The 26,257-nt window shown below is 52.9% G+C and overlaps 1 protein-coding gene across 7 annotated transcripts in view; it reads left to right on the forward strand.

Annotated features, from left to right (window-relative positions):
• Positions 1 to 973: 973 nt before the first annotated feature.
• Positions 974 to 26,257, forward strand: part of PAX2 (paired box 2) — an 81,572-nt gene continuing 56,288 nt past the window's right edge. For 5 of the 7 annotated variants that reach the window (XM_032313407.1, XM_032313406.1, XM_032313412.1 and 2 more), the window contains exons 1-4: positions 974 to 1,687; positions 2,741 to 2,851; positions 6,393 to 6,561; positions 7,363 to 7,560. In XM_032313407.1, coding sequence (XP_032169298.1) covers positions 1,489 to 1,687; positions 2,741 to 2,851; positions 6,393 to 6,561; positions 7,363 to 7,560 — 677 coding nt within the window. In that variant the 5' untranslated portion in view covers positions 974 to 1,488. The remainder of the gene's footprint in view (positions 1,688 to 2,740; positions 2,852 to 6,392; positions 6,562 to 7,362; positions 7,561 to 26,257) is intronic. The other 2 variants (XM_032313408.1, XM_032313405.1) reach the window with 1 other exon arrangement.

The following is a 26,257-nucleotide window of genomic DNA, read 5'->3' on the forward strand; positions in this document are numbered from 1 at the left end:
TCAGACTCCCCAAGACTTAACTTTCTGGACCAATGTAGGGAAACCTGGGGGCAAAGGGCTCCTTGAGTTCTGAGCTCCTTTCAATAAGGGTCCTTCCCCTGTGCCTTTCCCTCCACCCAATCTTGGTTAATTACCTTCCTGAAGGAAGCCCGAGGCTGTACCAGGTAATACCACCTGAAAGCTCCTTTCTCCCAAGCCTGGGAGCCTTTCCCTTAGGCTGCCCAAACTGTGTTTTCCTTTTTTTTCCCGCTCCCCACACAAAGTTAGTGCGCGTACACGGGGTTGGGAGGCCAAAGCAAACCCGGGAGCGCCATCTGCAGGTCTCTAGAGGAAGAGACTGACCTTCGGGGCTAGACCCTGCGCCTTCACCCTCTAGCCCAAGGGAACCAGCCTGGCCGCCCACGGGAAGAGGGAGTGAGGGTTGGGAAGGAGGGGGCTGGAGAGAAGTTTGTTTTTTTGTTTTTTGTTTTACCCTCCCAAAAGTTACGCTGCAGGTGGATTAAGCAGATTAGGCTCAGGAGGATCCAGGAAGAGGGAATGTCCAGCTGAGTCAGCCCCCTAAGGAGTGGGTGGTTCAGAATCCTATAGGACTGAGCCTGGCTGGATCCCCCTCCGAGGATTAAGGGCATTCTGAACACCACACCACCCCCCACCCCCTGGGTGCAAGAGGCCCGGTAGAAGTCTCCTGGCTGAGTGGAGCGGTGTGTCCCCCAGCCTAGCTGCTGCCTGGGCACTGGCCAGCGGGACAGCGTTGTGAGGCTGCGGCTCTTTCGCAGGCGCCAGGGTCTGCAGTCAGGGTCCAGAAGCGCCCGGAGACCAAGCAGCAAGAGCGGAGCGCGGGCTTCCCTGAGCCGCCCTTTCGCAGACCCAGGGAAGCGGGGGGAGGGAAGGAGGGAGAGAGAGTTAAAACATCAGCTGAAGTGCCAAGATGATTTATGAGACGAGGGAAAATATTTCATAAAGATCTCCCGGATATTCTGTACTTAACCAGTTAGGAGACAAAGGGCTTCTCCTGCCTGGTGCGTACGAGGGGACCCGAGCGAGCGCGGACGAGGGCTGCGGAGGCTGGGCCAGCGGCTCCGGCAGGAGCGGGGCCGGGCCAAGCGCGCTGCGCCTCCTGCGCTAGCTCGGGATCCGTCAAGCTGGCAGCGGGCGGCGCTCAGCCTCGTTCGCAGCCTCTTCTCTCCAGCCGGGGAGAGCAAACCTCGGTTCCCGCGTCCTCTGCCGCCAGCGACCAGTCGCTTTGCACTGTCTCCCTCCCCAAGCCCTTCTCCCAGGCCACCCGAGGGTCCAGAAGCCAAGTCCCTGGCTCTCCCACAGTCCGCTGGGTCCCACTGAGGCAGGTGGGTCCTCGCTGGAGGTCTCCAGCTCCATCCTAAACCGAGCGTTCTGGGCTACCCAGACTCTGATGGCCAAGGGGACGAGGGAAGTCCTCCGCGCAGCTGCGCGTGGAATGAGAGGACAAACTGCCGAGCACTTTGCCCCGGAATGAGAATTGGGGGTGCGTGGGTGGGGAGGCACCTCAGGAGGGAAAGGCGAAAGGGAAGGACCAGAGAGAGGAAGGAAGACTCAGGAAGGAACGGAAGGGAACTCAGAGCTGAGAGGAGGGGGGTTAAGACTAGGGATGCGGACTGGGCTCGGGGCCGCGTGGCCCACGCGGGCCCTGGCCGGTGGACGGCAGGGCTGGGTGAGTTGGGACTGTGAGCCTGGTTTCCGAGAGCGGCGCGCTCCGCGGCTCTCGGTCGTTGCCTGAATATTCATTAGACTGGCCGCTCTTTATCCTTATCTAACGTTTATCTTATCGGCGAGTTTCGTTTCTCAGTGTAGTTTTAATCCCGGGCTCCCCTTTCCCCTCCCCCTGGCCCGCTCCCCTCCCTCCCTCTTCCTTCGCCCGCTGCTTCCTCCCTCCCTCCCGTTTCCCCCTCCCCTACCCTCCCCTCGCCGGCACCGGAGTGACAGGCGCGGGGCCCTCCTCGCCGAAGCTCGGGGCTCCGGCGCTGGCGAATCACAGAGTGGTGGAATCTATTGCCTTTGTCTGACAAGTCATCCATCTCCCAGCGCGGGGAGGGGGAGGGGGTCTGGAGGGGGCTTTGCAGCTTTTAGAGAGACACACACCGGGAGCGGAGGCTCCAGTCTCCGGCCGAGTCTTCTCGCAGCCGCAACCCACCTGGGGCCAGCCGGGTGCTGCCGGCGCTGCTCGGCTCCCTCCCTCCCTCCCGGCCCTTCGGCCGCCGCGGCGTGCGCCTGCCTTTTCCGGGGGCGGGGGCCCGGCTCGCGCTCTCCCCTCCCGGAGTCGCCCGCTCGGACATCCCGAGGATTGCTACTTCTCTGCCAACTTCGCCAACTCACCGGCACTTGGAGCGGCCCGGCTCCCCGCCCGGCGCCCTCGGGCCGCCCCAGCTCCTCGCCCTCTCCGAACGCCGCCTCTCGGATGACCGGGTTCCTGGGGAGTGAGCGAGCCACCTTCCCCCGCCCAGCCTCAGCCGTGGCCTCAGCTGCCGCGCGCGCCATGCGCCCCCAGATCCCCCCGGCCCGGCCCGCTGCCCCGGGTCCGCTCTGCTGACCGCCCAGCCCCGCGCCCCGACGGTGGGAAGTTGCGGTCGCTGCGGCTGCAAGCTCCGATCCGCCCAGGAAGCGTCCCCGCGGGGAGCTCACCGCGGCGTCCCCCGCCCGCCCCGCCGCAGCTGGGCGCCCGCTCACCTCGCCCCCCTCCCAAACGTCCCTCCCTTTTCTCCTCAAGTCCTGAAGTTGAGTTTGAGAGGCGACACGGCGGCGGCGGCCGCGCTGCTCCCGCTCCTCTGCCTCCCCATGGATATGCACTGCAAAGCAGACCCCTTCTCCGCGATGCACCGTGAGTACCGGCGCCCGGCTCCTGTCCCAGCTCGGGGCTCCCCGTCCTAACCCTCTCCCGTCCTGTCCCGGCGCGGCCCTGGCCCCCTGCACTCAGGTCCCATCTTGGAGACTGCGCCGGCTTCTCCAGGCCCCCCCTTTCGTTCTTTCTTTTCCCCTCATTTTCCAGCGTTTCTAAAGCCTCCAGTTTCCCTCTTCTGCCTTATGTCACCAATACTTCTCCCTCTACCTGCCTTCTTACTTTCCCCGGTGCCCATCACCTGCCTTCCTTTCTTCCACCTGCTCCTCCTGAGGTCATCAATCCACAGCCCCCCGGCCCTGGCTCTAGCCATTCCACCCCCTGGTCACCCTCTTGCCCTGGGCTGGGAGACTAATTGGCAGGCAGTTTTAGAGGGGTTTGTGTTGTGTTGTTTTCTCTGTTCTCTCCCTCTCCCCCTCTCACCTACCTCTCTCTCTCTCTCTCTCTCTCTCACTCTCCCATCCTCCCCCACCCTTCATTCATTGCTACCTTTCTCAAACTTGAGTGTACTTGTCCAGGAGGAGACTCCTAGCACCGGCAGCTTCAGTGTCAGGGCAATCAGGCAGAAGAGTGTGGGGGTGGGGTGCCCCCAATTGACCCTCAGCTCCCAGCATCTCCAGGCCCTGGCAGCCTAGCCAGGGTTTCTTGTGAGCTGGCTTGAAATAGTTCTCTTCTTTTCTTTCCTCCCTTCTTCCCCTCTCCTTCTCCTTCCCCTTCTCTTCTCCTTGAGTTGGGAGGCTGAGACTGGCAGGACACGGTGGTCATCTTTCTCCACTTCTCCCTGAGAGATGCTCTAAAAACAAAGAGGGGTTCCAAGGAGAAATCGAAGTCAGGAAGAGATGGAGTAGAGGAGCCTGCCAGGCGGCCCCTGGGCAGAGCCAAGCTCTGCTTGCAGTTCTGGAAGCTCTTTGCTGGCCTCCCACTTCATGGTAAAGATGGTCCAGCCAGTGACCTGGCCAGTGGGTAGTCAAAGAGGGGGAAAGTGAGGGGGAAAGAACAAAAGAAGGCAAACGCCCAAGCTGGGGAGAAAGGAAAGAGAAATTTTGAAAAGGTGGAAGAAAATAAAAGAAAGAAAACAGAAAGGATGTTATCCAGGAAAGAGAAGGAGAGAAAAAATGAAAAAAGAGGAAAAGAGGAAATTATTTTAATGAAATTTGAATTTATCTAATTCATGTCCTATGTCTTTAGCTTGGAGAACAGAGATTTTTTTTTTGGCAGTCTTTTTTTTTTTTTTTTTTTTAAAGATAAATAGATTCTAAATAGAAAACTTCTCCTCCTCTGTAGATTAATAATTGAGGATGATTTGTAACTTTTCAAGGGAAAACTTTTTTAGCCCTGGCTTGGATCGGTGCTCCAGAAAGGAGAGCCAAGGAGGAAGACCTCTGTTTTTCTTTAAGCTTATAATTAGCATTACAGGGGTGAGCTTTAAAAAAAAAAATACTCCTGGGGTAAAATATATTTTTAAAAATAATTTCCAAGTACAGGTAATCCGAGTCAGGAGCCTCGGGCCGCCGCTGGTCTCCACCAGCTGAGCCAGAAATCCTGTCTCCTTTTCCAAGCGAGTGGAACCGGGTCCTCTCGCCTTCTTCGCCCAGCCCGCCGGCCTCCCTGCCCGGCCGCCTCTGCTCTCGCTCTCGCTCTCGCTCTTTGGCCGATTCCGCGGGGGATTTGCCGAGTCCCAGCCGCCCACTGGGTGTCACTTTGAAACCCAAAAGGGGGCAAGGCGTGCTGAGGGTGGTCAGAGGAAGGGAGAGAGCGCGGCGCGGGCGGGCGGACCGGCAAGCATCCGCAGCCCGAGTCCGCGCCGGCGGCAGTGGCGCATTCCAGGCCCGACTGAGCGGCGGCTCCCGGCCCGCGGCCCTGGACTCCTGTCGGGCCCCTTCCCATCCCCTTCCGTTAGATTGGGGACGAGGGGGCCGGGCCTGGAGCCCGGGGGAGGCTGAATTATTCATCTTTAATCTGCCCGCAGCTGCCGCCTTTTCATACCGGTAACGCGAGTTCTCCCGGGGCCTAAATTATTGATGGTCGGGGTTTGGAGGGAAGGGAGGGGTGAGGAGTGGGGCTAGAGGTAGGGAGAGTAGCGGGAATGAGAGGCAAAAATAAGAGGTTCTAGCCTTCCCCAGCCTGCAGATCGGAAGCCTCTCCCCAGGGGTTTCACCGGCCCTTGCTCTCAGTACCCCCAGGAGGGGACGGGAAAGAAATGAGCCGATCGCAGATGTTCCCGCTTTCTCCGAAAGTCGCCTGAAGCCAGCAGGACCCGGCCTGTAGGTTCCTGGCCAAGTCAGGCCCGCCACTAGAACTCTGCGCTTGGATTGCTCAGGAACTGCGGCGCTGGGTGATTACTCTGGGTGCAGGATTTCTAGACTGCTGTAGGCCAGGGAGAATGGGGCACCGCGCAGCGTCCTCGGGCCTGATATCCGGTGACCACTTTGGCTCCGAGGTTGGAGGACCCCGCTGGAGACCCTGCGTCCTCCTCCTGGCCAGGAGAGCAAATGCCCTTGCTTCCTGGTGTCCTGGGATGCTGCCGAGGTCTAAGAGGTCGGAGGGATGGGAGCTAGCTCCGGCTGACAGCACGGGGTGTCCCATGAGCCCTCAGCCTGTCTAGGCGACCTGTACCATGCTACCTAGGTGAGGCAGTGGGTTCCAAGCCTGGCTCAGGGCGGCAGGCAGACGAGCCCCGGCAGCCTGTATTCTCTGGCTGCTGCCATGGGAGCCCCGCGCGGCAACCGGCTGCCTCCCCGGCTCTGAGCACGGACACCGGACCCCTGCATCTTCAGCCTTCCGTCCTCCACCTGGCTTTCTTTGAACTTTAGACGCTAGGGATTCAAGTGGGAAATACGGCCTCGAAATATCTAAAGATAGAAAACATAAAGGAAAGGAAAAATCCCGATCGAAAGCCAGAATAAAACAAAAACAAAAACACAGAGAAGGAGGCAGGAACACCAACTCTGATTAAAAATAGATACAAGAGGTAGGGAGCAAAAGAAAGGAGTCAGACACTTAGCCCCTCTTTCTGCTCAGAGCCCTTTTGTATTGAGTCGATCGGTCCCAGACCCCACCCCCCAAGTTATCTGCCTCCAAGCCCTAACACGCACCAACGACTCCCCTTGCTTGCGGCTCAGGCGGGATCCCGCTTGGCCCTGCTTCTGCTCTCTGCTCCGCCCTTCTTTTCCTCTCCTACATTCTTTCCTGCTGGCATTAATTCCCCCTCTGCCCTCTTCTCACCCTGCTTCTCCATTCCTTCCCTCACTTTCTCCCTTGAGAGATGCTGGTCTTAGAGCCGTGTTCTTCCCTGCTCTCTGCCCTGCGTCTGGGTTTCCGCGTCTCTACGGCCTGGCCCGTGGGTTTCAATCCCCAGTCGCCCTGCGTTGCTCGGCAGCGGGGACCACCATTCTGCCGCGCGTCCCAGATCACGCCCCTCTGCCCTGCCTGCTCCCTTCGCACGTCCTGGGCCGCGGACCCTGACTAATGGCCGGTCCCTGCTGTGTGTGGGGTGTTGTGTTTTTTTCTTGTCTCTCCCCAGCAGGGCACGGGGGTGTGAACCAGCTCGGGGGGGTGTTTGTGAACGGCCGGCCCCTGCCCGACGTGGTGAGGCAGCGCATCGTGGAGCTGGCCCACCAGGGGGTGCGGCCTTGCGACATATCCCGGCAGCTGCGGGTCAGCCACGGCTGTGTCAGCAAAATCCTGGGCAGGTGAGGGCCTCAGAGCCACCCCTGGGAGAAGTCTTGCCTCCTCAGCCCGAGGCCATGGGTCTCCAGACCAAGGACTTGGCTCAAAGTCCAGGATGCCAGTGGGAGATGGGGTATCTCAATACTGGGGGGAACCTAGAGAGCTGCTTCTTTTGGAGAGAGTATTCAGGTGGTGGCCACGGGCCCAGGAGTAAGGGTGGAGAAGGATCACTCAGCTCCTGCCCAGCTTTAGGGTTCTTGAGAAGAGGCTGCCAGATCCCAGACTTCAGACAGGGAGGGAGTCCTCTCCAAGCAGAGTTCATGCAGACTGGGGGGCTCAGAGGAACAGGGTGGGGAGCGTAAATGGGTCCCCAAGAGGAAAGTAAAAATCAGCCCTGGGGAGGGGACAGGAAGGTCCTGGTTCTCACCAGGGCTCCGTGCTCAGTAGGAAAGGGCTGGAGGTGGGGGCCTCAGCCCTGGAGGGCCTGGAGGCCTGGAATCCTGCTGTTCCTCCTGTTCTTTCTAAATAAAAGGCCGGGCTTTCAAACTCCCAGGGGCACCTATTCTCGCTGGTGTGCTCTGCTCTCAGTCCCGGCATGACTGTCTTCCTGGAGGGAGTGTCCCTCTCATCTTCCCCCTCCTCCTGCGGTCCATCCCTCACCCCAGCCAAGCGCACCCTCAGGAAGCTGGCTCAGCCACGCTGAGTCTTTTCCCTCCACGCTGCTGCCTCGGGTGGAAGCATGGCTCCACCGCCCTGAAACCTGCAGCCTCCCTGCCCCCTGCCATGGCCTGTTCTTGCTGACGCCGCCGGCCTTCCCGGCGCAGGTACTATGAGACCGGCAGCATCAAGCCCGGAGTGATTGGAGGTTCCAAGCCCAAAGTGGCGACGCCCAAAGTGGTGGACAAGATTGCTGAATACAAGCGACAGAACCCCACCATGTTCGCCTGGGAGATCCGAGACCGGCTCCTGGCTGAGGGCATCTGCGACAATGACACCGTGCCCAGCGTCTCTTCCATCAACAGGTGAGCAAACCAGCCCCGACTACCGGGTGGGGCATCCCAGCTCCTGCCCATCAGGGCATCTCCCAGCTTGTGGTTTCTCTTCTTTCTCCCGCCCCTGCCTTTGCTCCAGGCTCTCAGCCCCCGAAGTCCTTAAGTCCTTGGGGCAGGGAGAGGAGACCTGGGAGGCAGAGAGACAGACAGACAGAGCAGTCTGCAGCCCAGGGCTGGGTATTCCCTGCCAGGCTTCTCCCGCCGGCGTCCTGGAAATGAATCCAAGTGTTTGTGGTAATTAAGACTCCAAGATTACGTGCCTCGGTATCTAGAGACAATCACAGCCTAAGCCGAAGCCTTTAAAATGACCAGTGTCTATTCATCGCTTCCAAACAGACTTCCCTTTCTAAAGGCATGCTCCCTTCCCCAGGGGCAGCGCCTGTCCTGGCTTCCCCACCCTCCCTGCCAACTCCCACAAAGCTTGCCTCCCAGGAGCCCAGGCCTTGCTAGCCAGCTCCGCACAGATTTCCGGCCTATAAGCACCAGTGTCCAGGCCTGAGAGCAAACGCTAGCCACCAGCCAGCAATTGGCAGGGAGCAGAGGAGCTGGACAAGGAGTGGGACACCAGGCAGGCAGGGAGAGCTCTAGACCCCCAGGCTCCACTTTGGGATGTGTAGGGCTAGGGAGAAGTCTGTGCAGTAACAGGCTCAGGCACGTGGGCCGACACAGGCTGGAGTTGTGCAAGGTAGCCTCCCACTCCCCAAGCCACTCCAGCCTGCTCTCTGGGACAGTACGCATGGACACTCCATGTGTGTACACACCGTGCCGGTGTGCAAAAGTGGGCCTGTGTCGGCTACAGTAGGCACAAGGAGCAGTGGGATGCAGGGACCCAGGATGGCTTCAGCATCGCAGAACTATACTCTGACATCAGCAGAGACCCTGTACAAGTTCCAGACAGCTTGGCCAACCTTTCAACCCCCCCCCCCCCCATTTTAGGGCAGATTCCCAAGTGAGAAGAAGGCTGAGGGTTTCATACCCTTGTATTCTTTGTATTTTTCATAGACTCATTATCAGGACAACTAATAATTCAGATGGTGCCTTTTTCTGAAACTGGCATCACGTATCAAGTTTTTTTTTTTAATATTTTGCAAATGATATGGAATTATCCCAAATCATCTTGAAAACAGCAGGTAAAATTAGCTGGTAGAATGTACCTTGGCTAAAGAAGATTCCCTCTGCCACACTCGTGCTGTAACGTACTGCGAGGCGACCCCAGAAATTATCCCAGTGTGTGCCATCTGTATTAAAATGGTTATTCAGTTATGAACAGGGTAACATAATACTGATCAGCTAATTATACACCCTCCGAAAACCCTCCAGCTCCCTGGGCCTGGCTCGCTAGGTACTGAAAGCATAGCGGTTTGACATTCAGACACCTTCGAAGGAGCTGGATTAAGACTCTGGGTGGTTTGGGAGAGGAATGTGTCTTTTGCATCTAAAAGCCAGAGGAGGCTAGGGAAGCTCTGGGGCTGGGGCAGGATTGGCGGTTAGGAGAGGGCCGGGGACAAAGCATTTGTTTTCTGAGCCATCTGGAGACTCAGCCTCTTGGCTCTCTGCTGGTCCTGGGAGCGAGCTGGAACGGAGATCTGCCTGATGAGGAACAATGTTGATGGGACTGGGCGCTGGGGTCCTGGGGGACATTCAAGAGAAATGCTTGTCATCAGTGGTAGGATTTGCAAGGCTTTGGAGGACCCCAAGACATGCACAGTAAAGGTGGTCTGTTTTTCTTGATGGTTGGAGGACTGGAGCAATCAAGGCACTTCTGGGGCCAGCATCTCTTGCCTCCCACCCCACCACTGTCTAGAACTCTGTCCTTCTTCTCCCCAACATACACCTTCACTGGCTCAGATGTTTTGGAGACCTGGCTCATGCGGGAGTTTGGGAAGGCTCATTCTGAAAAGGCACAGAAAGCAGGGAACAGGTGACCCAGGATTGACCTCAGAAGCCTGGGGGTGCACTCCCCAGCCCTGGGGGAAAGTAGAGGGGTGGGTAGGGAGTAGGAAAAGAACGGCCTCAGCTTGGTAATGATGACAGCTATGGAATCTGCTCGTCGCGTGGAACCCCACCACCTGAGGGGCACCGAGGCTTCCTTTGGGTGTGTAGAAACGGCCCTCCATGGGCAGGTGTTGCTGGAGATGGAGAGGGAGTGGGAGGAGAGGAACAGGGAAGCCACTGGCAGCATGGCCAGCCAGCCCTGGGTCTGTGACTAGGCTTCCCGGCTTGCTTTGCCGACAAGGAGCAGTCAAGGTATTCTTGCTTTCGCTCTGGGACAGTATTCCACCATGGATCCAATCTGGGAAAGAATTCTGAGGGCTTCCCCTTGTGCTGCTGAGTTGGGGCTAGAGGGATGTGTCTAGGCCCGCATGTCCTCAGCTTCGTCCCTGGGGGCGCTTGGCTCTGAAGGGGGAAAGGTTTATCTGAGATTTGTAGTTTCACCCTGAAGCCTGATAAAGACGGGATGTTTCTGTCAGCGTTGGTGATTTCAGGAACTTTGTAAATTTTTACTCAGTATAGGAAGGGCCTGGAGATTTTCCTCTGTGCAGGAAGTGTGGTGCCTCGGGGTGGTTCTTGAGTATAGGGCCTTACTGTTGGAGAGATGCCCACTTGTCTTTGGTACTCTTAACTGTTGTAAGGGTGTGTGTGTGTGCCGGTGGCTGGCAAGAAATGAAGTCTACACATACTCACCCACCTGAGCCAAATTGTGAGTTTTTTCCTTTTTTTTTAATCTTCTCCTCCCAAAACAGATGCTGTTGCCGCACTTGAAATATGCTGTTATGGTTATAAACGAAATTGCCTTTCATGCTTTAAAATTGGTTTTGGTTTTCTCTGATCCTGTCACGATAAAGGCTTGGACATTCCGTTCATGTACTCCACTGGTAAATCCTCAGAGAAATACCTCTCTGAGTCAGTGGAGTGGGTCAGGGATGCCTCCCAAACACACTCCTGCCCCTAGAGACCACTGTCAAAAATCCAGAGGGATGACTGGAATGCTTAGTCTGTGGAATTTCTGTGACTCAGTCTCGATATTGGATTACTGACCGCTAAGCATGGAGTTGCCACCCTCAGCTTATATGCCGTCCCTGTAGTGGACCAAGGTTTATAAACAGGTGACTTGAGACTGAAACCTGGTGGGGGAAATGGCCTGGGGGCGGAGCGAGAAGAGATGGAGGGAGATCCATGCTACTGAAGGGGGAAAAAGTCATCCAGTTATGTCACTGAGCAACTGACCAGGCTGGAAGGGATCTCCTGTTTATATGCCAGCGTCTTCTGATTTGGCCGTTGTTGTGGGCAGAGATTAGCGTTCCTTTGAAAGAATCAGTACAAACTCCAGGTGGAGTCTAGGGTTACCAAGGATCCCCTGAGGGTAATCTCTTAGAATGAGCCAACGGAAAGGCCATTGCTCTCTTAACTTTTCCAGCCTGCCCTACACTCTTGGGATCAGGGCCTTCCCTGCCCCTAGATCTTTGGAGTGGACTCTTCCAGAGTCAGTTTCTCACTGATCACCTGCTACCCATGCTCTCTCCCTCAGCCTGTTTGGCTCTAAGCGAGCATGTTCATTTTCCCAGCAGTGACAACACTGACTTCCAGGCTGTAGCCCCGGTGTTGTGCAAGGATTCCATCCTGTGTCATTCGAGGGCCTCATTGGAGGTCTGGCAGTGGGGTGACAGTAGTGGGTCAGCTGTTCATTTGAAGGCCAATCCAAAGAAGCTGGGAATGCTGAAGATATGTTCAGGGCCGGAGTTTATGTCTTTCTCTGAAACTCAGGTTCTAGGACATTGCACATTCGACTCTTAGACTCTTAGACCTGGCTTGGCATGAATCTGGGCCAGAAAGATGGCTTTACCTGTCACATCTCCATGCCCTTGTAGCTGTTGGACTGTTGGTCTCATGGCAAAGAGCCAAGGCAAGTTGGTGGGCTAAGAAGGAGGCTCTGTCCTCAGAGGGTGAGGAGAAATAAGGACAGAGAACTTGCCTTCTGTGGCCCGGGGCCTACCAGACTGGGGGTCACAAAGAGCAAACAGATGCACCAGATTCTGTCTGAGGAGGCTTGCTCACCCATCCTTCCCCAGAGAAGGCTCTCCTGCTGCCAAGATCACCCATCACTAGACTAACATGAGAACTGGGTACGACTGTTGATCTTACTTCTTCAGATGAGCTGGAGCTGTCCTCTTGAAAAGCCATTTTTTAAAAAAGATTTTAGTTATTTATTTGACACAGATTGAGAGACAGTGGGAGAGGGAACAGAAGCACAGGAAGTGGTAAAGGGAGAAGCAGGCTTCCCACCGAGCAGGGAGCCCGATGTGGGGCTCGATCCCGGGACCCTGAAATCATGACCCGAGCCAAAGGCAGACATCCAAAGACTGAGCCACCCAGGCACCCCCTGAAAAGCCATTTTTGTTCCCTTAGTTACAAGAGAGGGAAACTCCTCCTAACTAACTAACTAGTGTCCCAACTATTTTGAGAACTCAATAAAACAATCACATCAAATATGAAGAGGCATAAATCTTGTGTCTGCACAGGTAACCTACTCAATTGCTTTTATTATCGTTCAGGCTGCCTCCATTTATTACCGTCCATAGCCTGGGCAAAGAAGGTTGCATGGAGGGTGGTCTCCGGGTGCAGTCCTCCACCCCGAGAGGCAACGATCAGCCCGTAGAGCCAGAGATTTCGATGGGAGCTCAGGAAAGGCCCATCTGTCTGCATGAAAACCAATCAATAATTCTGTAACCAGAGCCCTTGTCACAGGGAAATGGACAACACAACAGTTCAATATAGGGGCCACAGGGGGAATTAGCCAGGGGAGATGGGGCCGGGCAGGAGCAGCCCCTGGAGAAGGGAGACAGGGTACCCCGAGCAGGGAAGGTTGGGGAGGGAGCAGAGCTATGTGTATATCAGTAGAAGGGGCCAATTCCTGTGCGGAGTAGATCCAGGGACTGGATCTAGTGTTGGAAGTTGGTGTGGGAGGGAACAGTTGGGCTTATTCCGGTGCCTGCAAGAGAGTGTGGTTGTACATGGGATGGAATGTGCTTGTAGACCAGAACATCACAGCTTCCAGAGAAAGAGGAGCCGTGGTAGTAACTGGTGCAGGAGATGAATGCCACCCCTGCCCCCACAAACCACATGAAGAGCCTGCACTCTGAAGAGGGGCTTGTTCGGAACCTGCAGGGGATAGGAGACCTCCTTCCCCAGCTTGTCCGCAGGACTGATGAAGGAACTCCCTAAGCCAAGAGCTCCATTTTCTGCTCCCAGCTTCCTAGATCTCCAGCTCTGTGACTTCCTCTCTTAGTTCTCAGGTTTGTCCTCAGTCCCTCCTTGTTGCTACCTGGAGTTGGAGGTCTCATAGTGAGAAGAAATGATGTCTATGTATTTCTTTTTCATTTCTGTTCTTTATTATTTATTTATTTATTTATTTTTAAAGATTTTATTTATTTATTTGACAGACAGAGATCACAAGTAAGCAGAGAGTGAGAGGGAGAGAAGCAGGCTCCCTGCTGAGCAGAAAGCCCAGATGTGGGGCTCGATCCCAGGACCCTGGGATCATGACCTGAGCCGAAAGCAGAGCTTTAACCCACTGAGCCACCCAGGCGCCCCTGTTCTTTCTATTTTAAAGATTTATTTATTTATTTACTTGAGAGAGAGAGAGAGAGAGAGATCGTGCCAGAGAGACCGTGCAGGGGGAGGGGCCGAGGGAGAAGGAAAGAATCCCAAGCAGACTGCCTGCAGAGCCCAAAGTGTAGGGGGTGGGGTTCGATGTCACGACTCTGAGATCATGACCTGAGCTGAAATCAAGCGTCTAATGCTTACCCGACTGCGCCCTTCAGGCGCCCCTTCACTTCCTGTTCTTTAAAAGAGTGCAGTGAAGGCTTCTAACCTGGCCGGCCACCTCTCTGAATCCCTGCTGTTTCCCGGCACACCCACGCCAGGTGTCCAGAGTTCAGATTCTTGCAAGGGAAGCAGTTACAGGTGCAGCTGTGGCCAGTGCAGCGCACCTGGCTGTGTGGGTGAGTCCAGAAAGGAGAGAGAGGTCCCTGACAGATTTGAGGCATGGGAAACAGTAACTCACTAACCAATGCCCCTATCCCAAGTGAAATAAACAGATGGGAAATGAAATTTACCAGTAAACCATGGGGTTGAAAGTTTTCCTCCCGTGGAATCTGTTGTTTGGGTGCTGGCAAGGTACAGCCTGAACACGGCTCACAATGGTTTCTAGGCACAGAGGTTGACATTGTGAGTGTGTGTGGCTGTGTGTGTGTGTGTGCTCTTTGGCAAAAAGGCTCCAAGGCCAAGAGGAAAGAGAGGAAGTTCTAAAGGATGTGTCCTGCAGTCACAGACAAAGGCTGGACACCTTGTCCTTGCCCATCAGGTCAATCAGTGAGGCAGTCTTTGGGCCAGTGGGTGATAGTAGGGCTCAGCTAAAGATTCTTTGTTTCATAATTTGGGCAAACTGAAGTCAAATTTTCCTTCAATCTTTGTTTAAGCTGTAATACTCCACGGTCCATTCAGCCCCCCAAAAGAGGGCCCTGGCTACAGGGATGTCACCTTCGTACTGGAGAGGTGTGAGGTCAGCTGTCCGTCTTCACTTAGACACTCACTTTGTCCCAGCTCAGTCGGCAAGACCAGTTAGGGACCAACTGTATACACAACTAAAAAGATGCTCTTCACAGTGGGTCTCTTTCCTATACGTTCTAACGCCAAGACCCACCAAGGGATATAGGTTCCCCCCGGCAGGAGGCGTGACAGCAGCACGGGAACAGTCATTAGCAGAGCTCTCCCAAGGGCCAGGCCCTGGGCCCAGCTGCCATGTCCTCCCCCAGGAACCCAGGAGCTGAGGAAATAAGGAAGAGGCTCTGTGTAAGAAACACGTAACTGGGGACTGGAGAGGCCTTGGAGACCAGGCAGGACATGAAGGCACAGGCAGATGCCTTGGGCTCCGGGAGCTGTCAGAAGTGGGAAAGAGGAGGAAAGTGACAGGGGACTGGAGGAGAAGGAGCAGGGACCCATGCCATCCCCTGCAGGTAGGAGAAGAAGGTATATAGAAGGGAAGAGGGAGACGGGAGAGGCCCGTGGAGCCAGGCTCCTCTTGTAGGTCGTTTTCAGCAACCACAAAAACCACAAAACAAACAAACAAAAAACCAACCAAACAAACAAAAAACAACAGACTCTTTCTTTTGGGTGTTGAGAGATAATATAAGAAGCTATTTTGTGTGCTTCACGTGAGAGTGTGAGAAACCGAGAGTTGGCATTCTAGAGGGGTCAGGTTGATTGGAGGGACGTGGAGGGAGGAAAGTGGGGCTGCGGGAGCTGGGAGGGAGCTGGTGAGAGCTGGGCCATAGCGCTGGAGGATGTGGGCCCAGCCTAGAGGCAGAAGATTTGGGTTTTGAAAACTCCTCACTGGTGGATGAAAACTTGGCTTTAGGCCTGATTCAGCCCTGGGACCCTGGTCTGTAGCCCCAGGGCTGGGTCACCAGACTTGGCTTCTCTTCCCTGCTTCAGACCAGAACTCTAACTGTGCAGGAGCGGGGGTGTGGGGGATGTTTCCAGAGCCCCTTAGTCCAGGAGCCCCCGAGGAAGGTAAATGGAGAGGGGAGAGTCCACTCTCTACTGTGAGGGCAAGGGAGGGTGAGGCACGAGTAGGAGCGGAGGACGGAAGTCAGAAGGAGGGCTAAAGAGTGAGAAAGGAGGTGGGGAGGCCGAGGGGTGAAAGGGAGAGGCCTCGGAGCTGGCTTGGCTGGATGAGAATGGAGTGCATGGCCAGAGTACACAGCAGGGAGCTCTGGAAGCTTTAAAAGGGGGTTAGATCCCGTGTGTCTCCACCAAGGGCCTCTCGTGGTGCTTGGAGGTGGTCAGAGGGAGCCTGAGCTCTGGGCAGCTGGTAGACCAGGCTGAGAGGGACTTCAGGGAACTCAGAGGTGGTAAAAGAGAAAAGGGAGGCCAACCAGGAAGGACAAAGAGGGTAGGACATAGGAAGTGGTGTGGGAGGTCAAGTCGCAGGAGCTGGGGCTCGTGGCCAGCAGCACCATGAGGCAGGCTGGTGTGGCTGTCGGGTCACTGCAATGTAGTCACTGTAGCCTGGTCCCCAGCAGAGGGGATAGTCAGAGAGAGGCCAAGAGGGAGGGAGGGAGGTTCCTCACTTCCTAGGTGTTCCAGATTCGAGGCCCTCTGCCCGGGAGCCTCCAGCCACTCTGCCCTGGACTTCCTCCTTTGCCTGCCTTCAGCCCTGCCCGAACTGCTCTGCAGTGAGCTCTCCCTGCAGCCATTTGGGGATGGAGGAAGCCAGAGAGGGACGCTATAGGCACCGCCTGGCAGGGGGAGCAGAAAGGCCGTAAGACAGGGCAGCAGGCTACGAGGGGAACTGTTCCTACCCGGTAGGCGCAGTCAGGTCAAGAAATCAGAGAGGAAGGGCTCAGAGGTTGGGGAGAGAAGGAAGGAGGGCAGGGAGGGAGGATGGCAGTGGCCGCAGGGTTGGAGCCCCTGAGGTGGCCTTCCCCTGCCCTGATGCTGCCTCTTGGCCGCAGAGTCTTTGCTGGACTGGTGGAGGAAGCTGCAGGAAACCAGCAGCCTAGTAGGCAGGCGTATCTCGCTTGACAGCCCACAGAGATGATCAGGGAGGAGACACTGCTTCTTCTTTATTTTTTTTTTAAGATTTTATTTATTTATTTGACAGATCACAAGTAGGCAGAGAGGCAGGCAGAGAGAGAGAGAGAGAGAGAGAGGAGGAAGCAGGCTTCCCGCTGAGCAGAGAGCCTGATGTGGGACTCGATCCCAGGACCCTGGAATCATGACCTGAGCAGAAGGCAGAGGCTTTAACCCCACTGAGCCACCCAGGAGCCCAGGAGACACTGCTTCTACCTCCCGTGACTTTCCATCCTAATTTGAGAGGATGAGATGGTGCCTGGCTGTGTGTCAGACGGAGAGAAGTCGGTGACCCTGCGTTGAGGGCCTCCGTGTGGCTCTGTTTTGGAAAGAGCCTGCGAACTTTGGAAAGGGCATGTGCTATCTATCTAGCTGAATCCAGCGTTCGTGTCCTGGGAAGCTGTCTAATTGGTCCTGGTCCTTAAAAGAAGTCAGTCTTATCAAACAGAGGGCTAGTGGTTTGCTGTTCACAGAGTTTCTGGCTGAAGGGATTGTTTGGTCTCAGAATGAGAGTCTCTGCCATCGCGTGGGTGACCTATTTGGGACGTTAGCAAATGTTCTCTGGTAAGCGTGGGTTGAGTGGACGATAGATCACCCGATGGGTTGACGAGTGGGGGTCCAGTCAGGTGCAAAGGGTCCCGACACACTTAGTCTGTGTGCACACACGTGTGCATTTTCTCTGCTAGAGGTGAAGGTGTAGAGTAGCCCATAATGGCCAGGCCGTGGGTGTGTGACACGCCTACCAGGAGTCCTGGTAGCAGCGCATGGTTTGTGTCTGTCAAGGTCCTCAAAGGGAGTGTGCGTGTAGGTGGGGATACAGGTCAAGCTGATTATCCCCTTTTATCATCTGCAGAGAGGACACCTCCGCTCCCTCCCCCCATCACTTACCTTTTTCCTTCCTCTCTGTTCCTCCTCAGGGTAGCTGGTTTGGGTTAGGGGGGCAATCTCTGTAGACTCTAACTAAAGAGCTAAGAGAATTTGATAAGATAAGGAAGGCTGTCCTTCCTCTGAGGACCAACAGAGGTTTCATGTTCCCCTACTCCACTCGGCTTCTCTAGGGAGCTCACACCAGGGCAGGCAGCCTTCCCACAGACGGGGACTGTCTGGCCTCTGGGAGAGCCAGAGGAAATGAGGTATTCCTTGGGGTCAAGACTCGGGTTCCCTTCCCAGTCACCATGGGTCTGGGTGGAAGGACAGTCTAATGGAGCCCCTGACGAGAGAGAGAGAGAAGGGGTAGGAGAGATGGTCTAAGACAGGAAGAGGGAACTGATAGCCAGAGGTAACTGACATGGGCCAGCTCTAGCTCAAACCTGTTCTTTGGGCCACAGAAGTGGACTATGTGTGTTGGAAAGGGAGTTCTCTCTTTTTTTTTTTTTTAAATCAGGGAAGAGGCTCTGAAACCTTTTGGCCCATCTGCTGGGCTGAGCACTCAGCTCTTTGCAGAGGGTACAGCCCTGGTTCGATCCAGTTCCCCCCTAGAAATAGTGGCCCCCCTCACTCTCACACGCCCTGTCCTCCAGCCTCAGCAAGTACACATTGGCCTCTTCCCCTCCCTCGCCTCCCCTTAACCTGGCCCTGAGGATCAGGTAGTTCCTGGCCCCAGGGAGGCCGCCCCAGAGACTCCTTAGGAGATGACCTCCCAGGGTGGGTACAAAAAAAGTTGAGAGAAATTCATTTCATGGCCAGTGGCTGCTTAGAAAAGGCGATTCCAGCATACGAATGTGATAAATGTTAACTGAGCATTAATCGCATTAAAGAGGGCCCTATAAACTTTTCATTTCTAATTAAATTCGTCCAGTGATGCTGCCCAAGCGAGTACTCTGGGCCTTTGTTTATGTGGAAAATTAAAATGCAAATACAATGGGATTTATTTCCAGGAGTGGAGGGATGGGCTGGCCCCTCTGGCTACTGGCCTCCAGGCCTCTCAGGCCAGGTAACTGCTTCTTTGGATGTGCCAACCCCACCCCCACCCCCTATGGGACACATTGTGGTGAGAAGGGAGAGGACAGAGTTCAAGGTCAAATAGAGTTAGAGATGAGGAGAGGATGTGGCAAAAATTGAAAAGAGGAAGAAAAAAGACAGGAGATGACCCCGAAATCTAAGAAGGCGTTGCCCTGCCCCCCCTTCCCCTGCCCACTGCCAACTCACGGCTCTAAGAGAAGAGATCTCACAGATCTGGCTTGTGAGTCGTGTCACCACAAGCTTCCACTGCAGCTCGGGGATGAAGGGTGTGCATGGGAGGGGAAATTTGGAGGAATCAGCCCTGTGAGGCATAGGTGGACCTCCTCCTAAAAGAACAAAGCGGTCACCCGCAGGGAGGGCCCTGGATTTATCTCCAGCCGTTTGAGGGGTGGCTGTTGGTTTCACCAGCTTGGTTTCACCGAGCTCTTCCTACCAGTGCCCAGCAGCATTGACGCAGGGCAGCGGAGCCGAGAGGCACACTCTGGGGGCACCGCGCAGGCACACTTGCACACACATGGCCTTCTCATGTGTGGGGACAGCCGGTCACTCACGGGAGTAAACAAATGTCCCCTGCACAGAGTCCTTCAACGCCGTGATGCCTTTGATAAAAAGCAGTAACCCCAAACACTGTCGAATAGAACGATCTGAAGTTCCTATTTACCAACACATAAATTAAGTCGAGTGGAGAGAAAACACGGGTCAGAAAAATCATGTGGGTAGATCAGTGGAGACACTGAGGGATCACCGCGCTACTATACGGATAAGAAAGCTGTAAACAGCATTAAAAAGGAGAGAGGGAAAGAAAATGGAAGTGGAGCCATGATAAAAAGCAGAGCACTAAATCACACACAGGGGTACATGTACAAAGTCACAAACCAGATTTACGCCAAGCGTTGCAAGATCTACAGCTTGGTCGGATCGCACGTGGAGATACTCTGTGCCCGGGCGTACAGGCGTCCACAAAGTGGATGAGGCCGTGTCAGCATGAAGGGAATGGATTTGGCCATAATCTGGGCCCTCCCTGTCAGACCAGTGAGACTGACCCCTCAGCTCCACGGTGCAGGGATCTGATGGGGCCGGCTTTGCAGACAGCCAAGGAAACAGCCTTAGGAGGTCTTTAAAGGTCTTCGAACCCATGAATCTTTGTGAGCCAGACCCGCATTCTAACGGATGTCCAAGGCTGCAACCCACTCCCAAATAGAGTCTGCTTGACTAGTTTTGGTAGAGAGCTTGCTTTAGTCTCTTTTATTCTGAGTCATTCTCCTCCTTTTCGGCGTTCACTTGTGTCTCTTAGAAATGCATACGCACTTGATGACAAACAGGTAAATGTGACAAGTCCCAAACATCTGGACGAAAACCCAACCTGTAGGCAGTCCTCTGTGAGGGTTGTCAATAAGAAGCCAAATATCTGGCAATTTAGAGACATCTGCATAATTGATCAGATTTCTTAGTTCTTATCCAGGCATTGACACTCATTTTCATTTCACTGGTGTTGCATTTCATGGGGAAACACCTGTTTGCAGAGGAAAATAGTCTAGGTGACAAAGTGTCGTGGTTAGAAAGCGTCTTTGATGCATTTGGGTCTGGTTTCTGGCTTACAAGGAGACGGGTCTGGTCTTGAGAGGCAGGTGGAGAGTTGGTGTTTAGAGAATTTGGTATTTGAACAAGCATAGCTGGTGGGCACTCTCCCTGGAAAGCTGGTTGGGAGGGCAGATCACTTCGTTCAGATGAGGGTAAGCTGTCCGGTAGGCCTGGCTTCCCTAATGGAATCCACAGGGTTATCTTAAAGGAGAGTGTTTGGTTCTTAGGAGGCATGGTCTTTCATTCATTTATACTTTCATCTGTCCATTCAGAAAACCTTTGCTGAGCACCTGCTATTTGCCAGGCTGTTCACACAAACCTATGTAACCCAGATAATATAAGAAAGTGGGCTCTGGGAGTGATGGCTGGAGTTCGAGTCCACTTCCCTACTGACTGGCTATGTGGTTTTAGGTAAATCTCCTCTCCTCTCTGGACCCCGGTTTCTTCACGCATCTAACATGGGGCTCACCATACAGCTCTCTCGTAGGTTCTTGGGAGGGTTACCTGAGTTAATCCGCACACCTCGGCATTGCACCCAGCACCTAGCAAGTGTTCGATACATGTGAGTTGTTATTATGGCGGTCATAGTCACCAAATGGTCTTGCTCTGTGTCTACATCAACGTGTGTGACTTCTGGCTTGTGTGTGCACTAACAGTGACCTCTTTTAAATAAATAAGCTTGAGCTGAAAGGATATTCTGTGAACAGAAATGTGTATCGTGAATGCCAGTGAGAATTACGGTCCGCTACGATCCCAGCTGGATTTAGGAAAAGGCCTGTTCTATGTGTGTGCAGGGAAAAAAGCCCACGATGAGTCAGTTATCTGACCACTGAACAGAATTAGTCAGGTAATTGCCCCCCTTTGTCCTCGTTGGTTGAGATCCCAGCCTCTATGGTTGTCTGTGTGTGTGCGTACATGTGTGTGTGTATAAACTTCCTATGCCTGCACACTCCTACTAGCCTACTAGTGGTTGAGGAGTTGAAGGTTGGCATTTTCTGGGCTTCATGACATTTTCATGGGTTGTGGTGCTTTGCATTTTGTCTTTTTTTTTTTAAAAGATAAAGTGAAACAGTCATGAAAAAAAATCCTTATTTTATGGGTTTGAAGGGTTCCTCTGATTCTTAAATGCCATAGAGGGAAGAGAAGGAAGGTAAACAGAAAGAGGAAGGGAAGAGAGGAGAAAAAGTAAAGGTAAGATAAAGGATAAAGAGAGAGGAGAGGGGAAGTAAGCCAATATTTGACAAGTACAAACCAACCTGCGACTCTTGGCCCACATCTCTGTATGTTTCAGGGAAGCATGGGAGGTTGATAATCACTGCAGTTATTTTCGCTGTTAAGAGCTAGAAGATTTTAAGGAGCAAATTCAGGAGAAAAATTTTACTTTGGGCTTAACGTATTAAGCGCAATAGCTCACAGTAACTGGACAAGTACAAATTCTACTTACTCTGCGCATAACAGGAGCAAAGATGAAAACCAAAGTTTTCCAAACTCACGATGATGTGCTCTGGTTCCCCCATCTTTACGGGAAGGTCCATGGACTGAGCCCAGCACCCAGTCCCATTCTTGCCTATAGCTCTCCCTGCCCCTTTGGCCTGGGTAGGTAGCCAAGTTCGGCTCAATGGACTTTCGTAAGATCCACACCCAAATGCCTTCATATTCACTGATCTGATTCCTTTCTTACCCCTTCCTTATTTCCCAACTTGACCCCTTGATTTCATTATCCCTTATTTATACCTAGTGCCTGACCAACGTTCTTCTTTTTTAAATTAGAAAGGAAATCTTTTAAATGAGCTAAATTTGGATCCCGAGAACTCAATTATCTTGGGATTTTTTGTCATAACTGTACAATGTTTAAGGGCCACCATTTTCCTTTCTGCCTATTTGTCCTCACAGGGCCGGATGCAACCTTGGTCTGGAGATGGGCAGTGGTGAAATCTATCATGTCCCAGGTCCTGCCCCTGTCCAAACGGACCAGAGGACCAAGGAGGGAAGTAGCCCTCTCTCCATGCTACCTGACTGCAGTTTTTGCACTTCTCTGCTTAAACCACACACATACCTTTACTCATCTTAGGGTTTTATGTATATTAGCACACATGTGGATGTGCTTGTACACATGCATAGGCAAATCTTATGGCTCCTTTACTTGGTAAGCCCTTATATTCATAATAATAGTAGCTAACAAGTGCTTTCTATAGCAGAAATCATTATAAGCATGTCGCATGTATTAATTGATTTAAGCCTCGTAAACAACCCCATAGGGCTTTATAGGATTGTTTGTAGGTGAGGTAACTGGAATACAGTGACGTTAAATAACTTACTCAGGTCACAGGCTAAGCAGCAGAACTAGGATTTGAACCCAGGCAATACTGGTTCTAAAACCCATGTGCTCCTCCAGCACTCCCTGCTTCCTATTACTTTTCCATCAGAGAAAGGGCAGGTATCTACAGTCTCTTGTGAGGCTCTGTATATCTTACAGCCTCATGCCCTTCTCTTGACAAGCTCAGAAGAGAGATCCCACACCCTGGTAGGAAGTCACATCTATGAGGTGTTGCCTTACTCTCCTGTGCTGTGGGTGTGGCCCTGTGAGTGCAGGGGATGCTGGGAAGGAAGAAGGTGCTGATGGCCAGAGTCACGGAGACTAGTGAACTGGGGAGCTAGAGTTCATGCTGGACTTGGGTTCACGTTCATTGGAATTGGGGAGTTTATTCCCATCCATCCTCCTCTTGTTGAATCAGGGACCCAGACTTTCAGTAGGCACTGAGTCCAGCTTCGGGCTTTGACCCTTCAGGCAGATGTAGGCAAGGTGGTACCAGGACCTGTGTCAGAAGTGTTCATGGATCAGGGGCAGCTGGCTTCCAACAGGACAGAACTGTGCATTTGGTCCTCGAGAAGAGATTTCCCCCCCATCTCTAGAATCTTCCTTCTGGAAAGCAGCAGGGCAAACGACTAAGCTGGAGCAAGGTAAAAAAGCTAAAGGATGGGCCCTCTCACCCAGCTCCCACAACCACACTGAGAAAGCAATTACCGAATCCTACACCACCACCCAGATCCAACATCATTACTCAACCCACATCACCAAGGAGACACCCATTAACCTAATCTCTGAGACATACATTACAAAAAAAAAAAAAAAAAAAAGATGCTGATATGATCAACGAACACAATAATTCAAAGCAGAAACCTAGACATTGCTGCTAAACAATACCCACATTCCTCCAGCTCAGTGTTACACAAAGTGCCGTCACCTCAATACAATATCACAAAACACCAAGTAACAAACCTTAAGCCAGCTGCAGGAATGCATCGGGGCACAATGCACTACAGCGTACACCCAACACAATTCAAACTCTCCATCCCACAGGCACACCCATACACAAAGGCTGAAATCATGTGGCTGCCAGAGCAACAGCAAAGGCTGGTCACGCATGCGCAGAGCTGGAGCCGGTGCCGGGCCGTAGAGCCCCCAGCCCCTCTGCACGCCCAGCAGAAAATGGTCACGGCCACGGCCTCCCCGAGCGCAGTGCCCAGCCAATCCCCAGGCACAGCGCAGCCTGCCAGAAAGCAGCAGCGCCATCCGGTCTCTCCAGCAGGTGGATGTGTCCAGACCATCACCTTCAATAAGGCCTCTGGGCTCTGGTTGCTAGTAAGAGAATAAACTGTCCCCTGAGCCTGCTTCCTGAGACAGGACAAATCAGCTCTATCCTGGCTGGGGTTTAATAAGACTTTGCTGTTACTGAAAATGACAGAGCTCCAGGGATGGAGGGAGAGGTGGGGGGGGGGGGTGGGCCCGGAGCGGGGGCTCACGGAGCTGGGTGCAGGAATTCCCCTTCCTCCACCAAGCCCTGCCTTCGGTGGCCATTCCAGAGCTGAGGCCGTCTTGCTGGGTGTTCACTGAGTATCGATTCAGTCTGCAAGCAATTTTAATATTTCTTCAGGGACTTTCCAGCAACAGCACAAGTCATTAATTCACCCTCCCAAATTGCTTATTCAATAGCAGGAACATGGCTCCTGAATAAAGTCCCAGAATTTATGTGACTCGCACGAGTCAGGAGGTCAAACAACTGTTATGGAGCGAAGTTAAAAATCCAAATAAAATATTGACACTTTTTTGGGGAGGGGGAGGGGGGGAAGTAAAGGTATTTAAAATAGGTTTTTGTTGCAATGCCCCCAGGATAAAGAATGGAAGGAGACTGAAGACAAGTTGAAGTTTATAAAATCAATGGAATTTATTGCACATCTACTTGGCATTTAATAATTCTCTCATTTCCACATCCCCCCCGCCACGTCCTAGCCATAGACAAAAAGATACACAGGTGTACAAGTGCACATCTATGCACATCAGTACAGATGCATGGACCAATATAAAAACACAGTTGTGATGTGAGAATCCCAGATGCTCTGGAAAGGGACTGGTGCAGAATGTGACTGTGGCTTACATATTTGACAGAAATAGGCATAACTGGGGCAGAAATTCATGAAGTAGGTTTTGACAAATATATCTAGTATTATAAATTGTGGATCAATGCATCAGAGCCGACATGAATATAAAGATACACTAATCAGGGTAGTAGTTTCTAGAAACATAGAAACACTTTGGTGTGTGGTACCATTACACACTCACATACTTGATTCGGAAACTAAATAAGTAGATAAATAGATACAGAGAATTTGGAAATCTACACCCAAAACCTCCCAATGCATATAAATACTGAAACCATAGCCACTTAACTTAAAATTGTGGATCGTTTGTAACACAGATGCACTGCTCATCAAACACAGGGGGGAGGCTAAGCATGTTCAGAATCGCTCCTATACGCAGTTTCTGTCCATTGTCTACGCATACATTTGCTCAGGTGTCCAGAACATAGATGGGAAAAGACGAGGCCCAAATAGTTAACAAACACAGATAACTATTAATAAAGAAATTTCCAGAAGAGGTCATATTGTTCAGTCTAAAGACATTGGAGTCCCAGGCCTGCACCCAGAGTCTGGCTCCGGTGTTATTAAGCACTTGACCTTAGGCAAATTGCTCAGCCTCTCTTGTCTCCTTGGTATCATAGAGAACATGCCTATTTAACAGAGTTGTAGCTAGGATTTAAATGAGCAGATGCATTTGTTACAGTGGCTGTCAGTGAATATGAAATAAGTTCTAGTTACTTCTTTTACTACTATTATGTGCCGCTCTTCTATCGGGCCAGCCTCTCCTAGATTCTACCATCTGTTCTGGGTATGAGCTGTTCCACCCAGTGGTTAGCTGCATGGGTTCTGAAGCCAGGTTCCCCGGTTTAAATCCTGGTTCTGCTGCCTAACAGCTGTGTGCCCTTGGGTCAGTTACTTAACCTCTCTGAGTCTCGGTTTCCACACCTGTGCAATAGGGATAATAATCTTGCTAAGAAGTTGTGAGAAATAAATTAATTCATGTAAAGTGCTTAGCACAGGGCCTGGTACACAGTGAGTGTCTATTAGTACACTTCATTCCCAAAGATGTTATCCTTATCATTATTAATAATAACCTTCATTTGTTATTCAGCAAATAGTTTTTAAACGCTAACATTCTGCCAGGCACTGTTGCTAGGTGCTGGAAATACATTAGTGAGAGAAATGGGTGTGTAGAGCTCAGGGTCTAGGGGAGGACTCAGTGTGAATTCAGTAAGCAAGGAGACAAGCTTTCAGCTCTGTGCTAGACCCTGAGGGCAAGAGGGGTGCGGAGAGAAATAGATTGGAAAGCCAGGGCGGAGCCAGATTGGGAAAGATTTTGAAGGCCAGGCTGAGGAATTTTGAATTGATTCTGTTGGTAATAGGAAGCAATTGTAGGGTTTAGCCACGTCACATTCTTTCAGGAGACAGACCGATGGATTGTTTTTGAATACTGGAGTCACTGGGCCAGAGGTGGGAGGGGCAAGAGGCAAGGAGGTCAGGCCCCACCTCTGCTGCTGCTCAGGGCACTTCCTCTAGGCTTCCTTCTGCTTGCCTAGGGAGGAGGGCTTGCCAGGGGTGGGACACGGAGCATGGACAGAGAGGACTTGGTCCCAGCAGGGAGGCTACATGGCACCCCTTTCACCATCACATCCGGCCAATCTTCTAGCCTCTGGACTTCCCAAGCAGGACCGTGAGGTGAACAGCTGGTGGACCCCAGTTCTAGCCCGGAAGCCCTGACAGATGAGGGCAGGGCTCGTGGTGAAAGGAGCTAGTCTGGTCACGCTCTGGGCTTGGCATGCACTGCAGACTGGTTTCCAAATGGTTAGTTAAACACATTGCCCCTTAATTTTTAAACCTATGCATATCTTGAAGTTAAATCAATCCATATGCTTACCATTCATCATATAAACCATCACTATTGCCCCCTTGGGCCAGCCCCATGGCCCATCTAGCCTGGTAAATTGTATCTGGCCTGGGCTCCCGGGGACACGTGGTGGAAGGATTATCGCCTGTAGTGCCAATCTTAGAAGGGTAAGTTGATGCAGGATATCTAAAGAAATACTATTTAAGG

This window comes from Mustela erminea, chromosome 14 (assembly GCF_009829155.1).
Source record: "Mustela erminea isolate mMusErm1 chromosome 14, mMusErm1.Pri, whole genome shotgun sequence".
In the NCBI taxonomy this organism is placed as follows: Eukaryota; Metazoa; Chordata; class Mammalia; order Carnivora; family Mustelidae; genus Mustela; species Mustela erminea.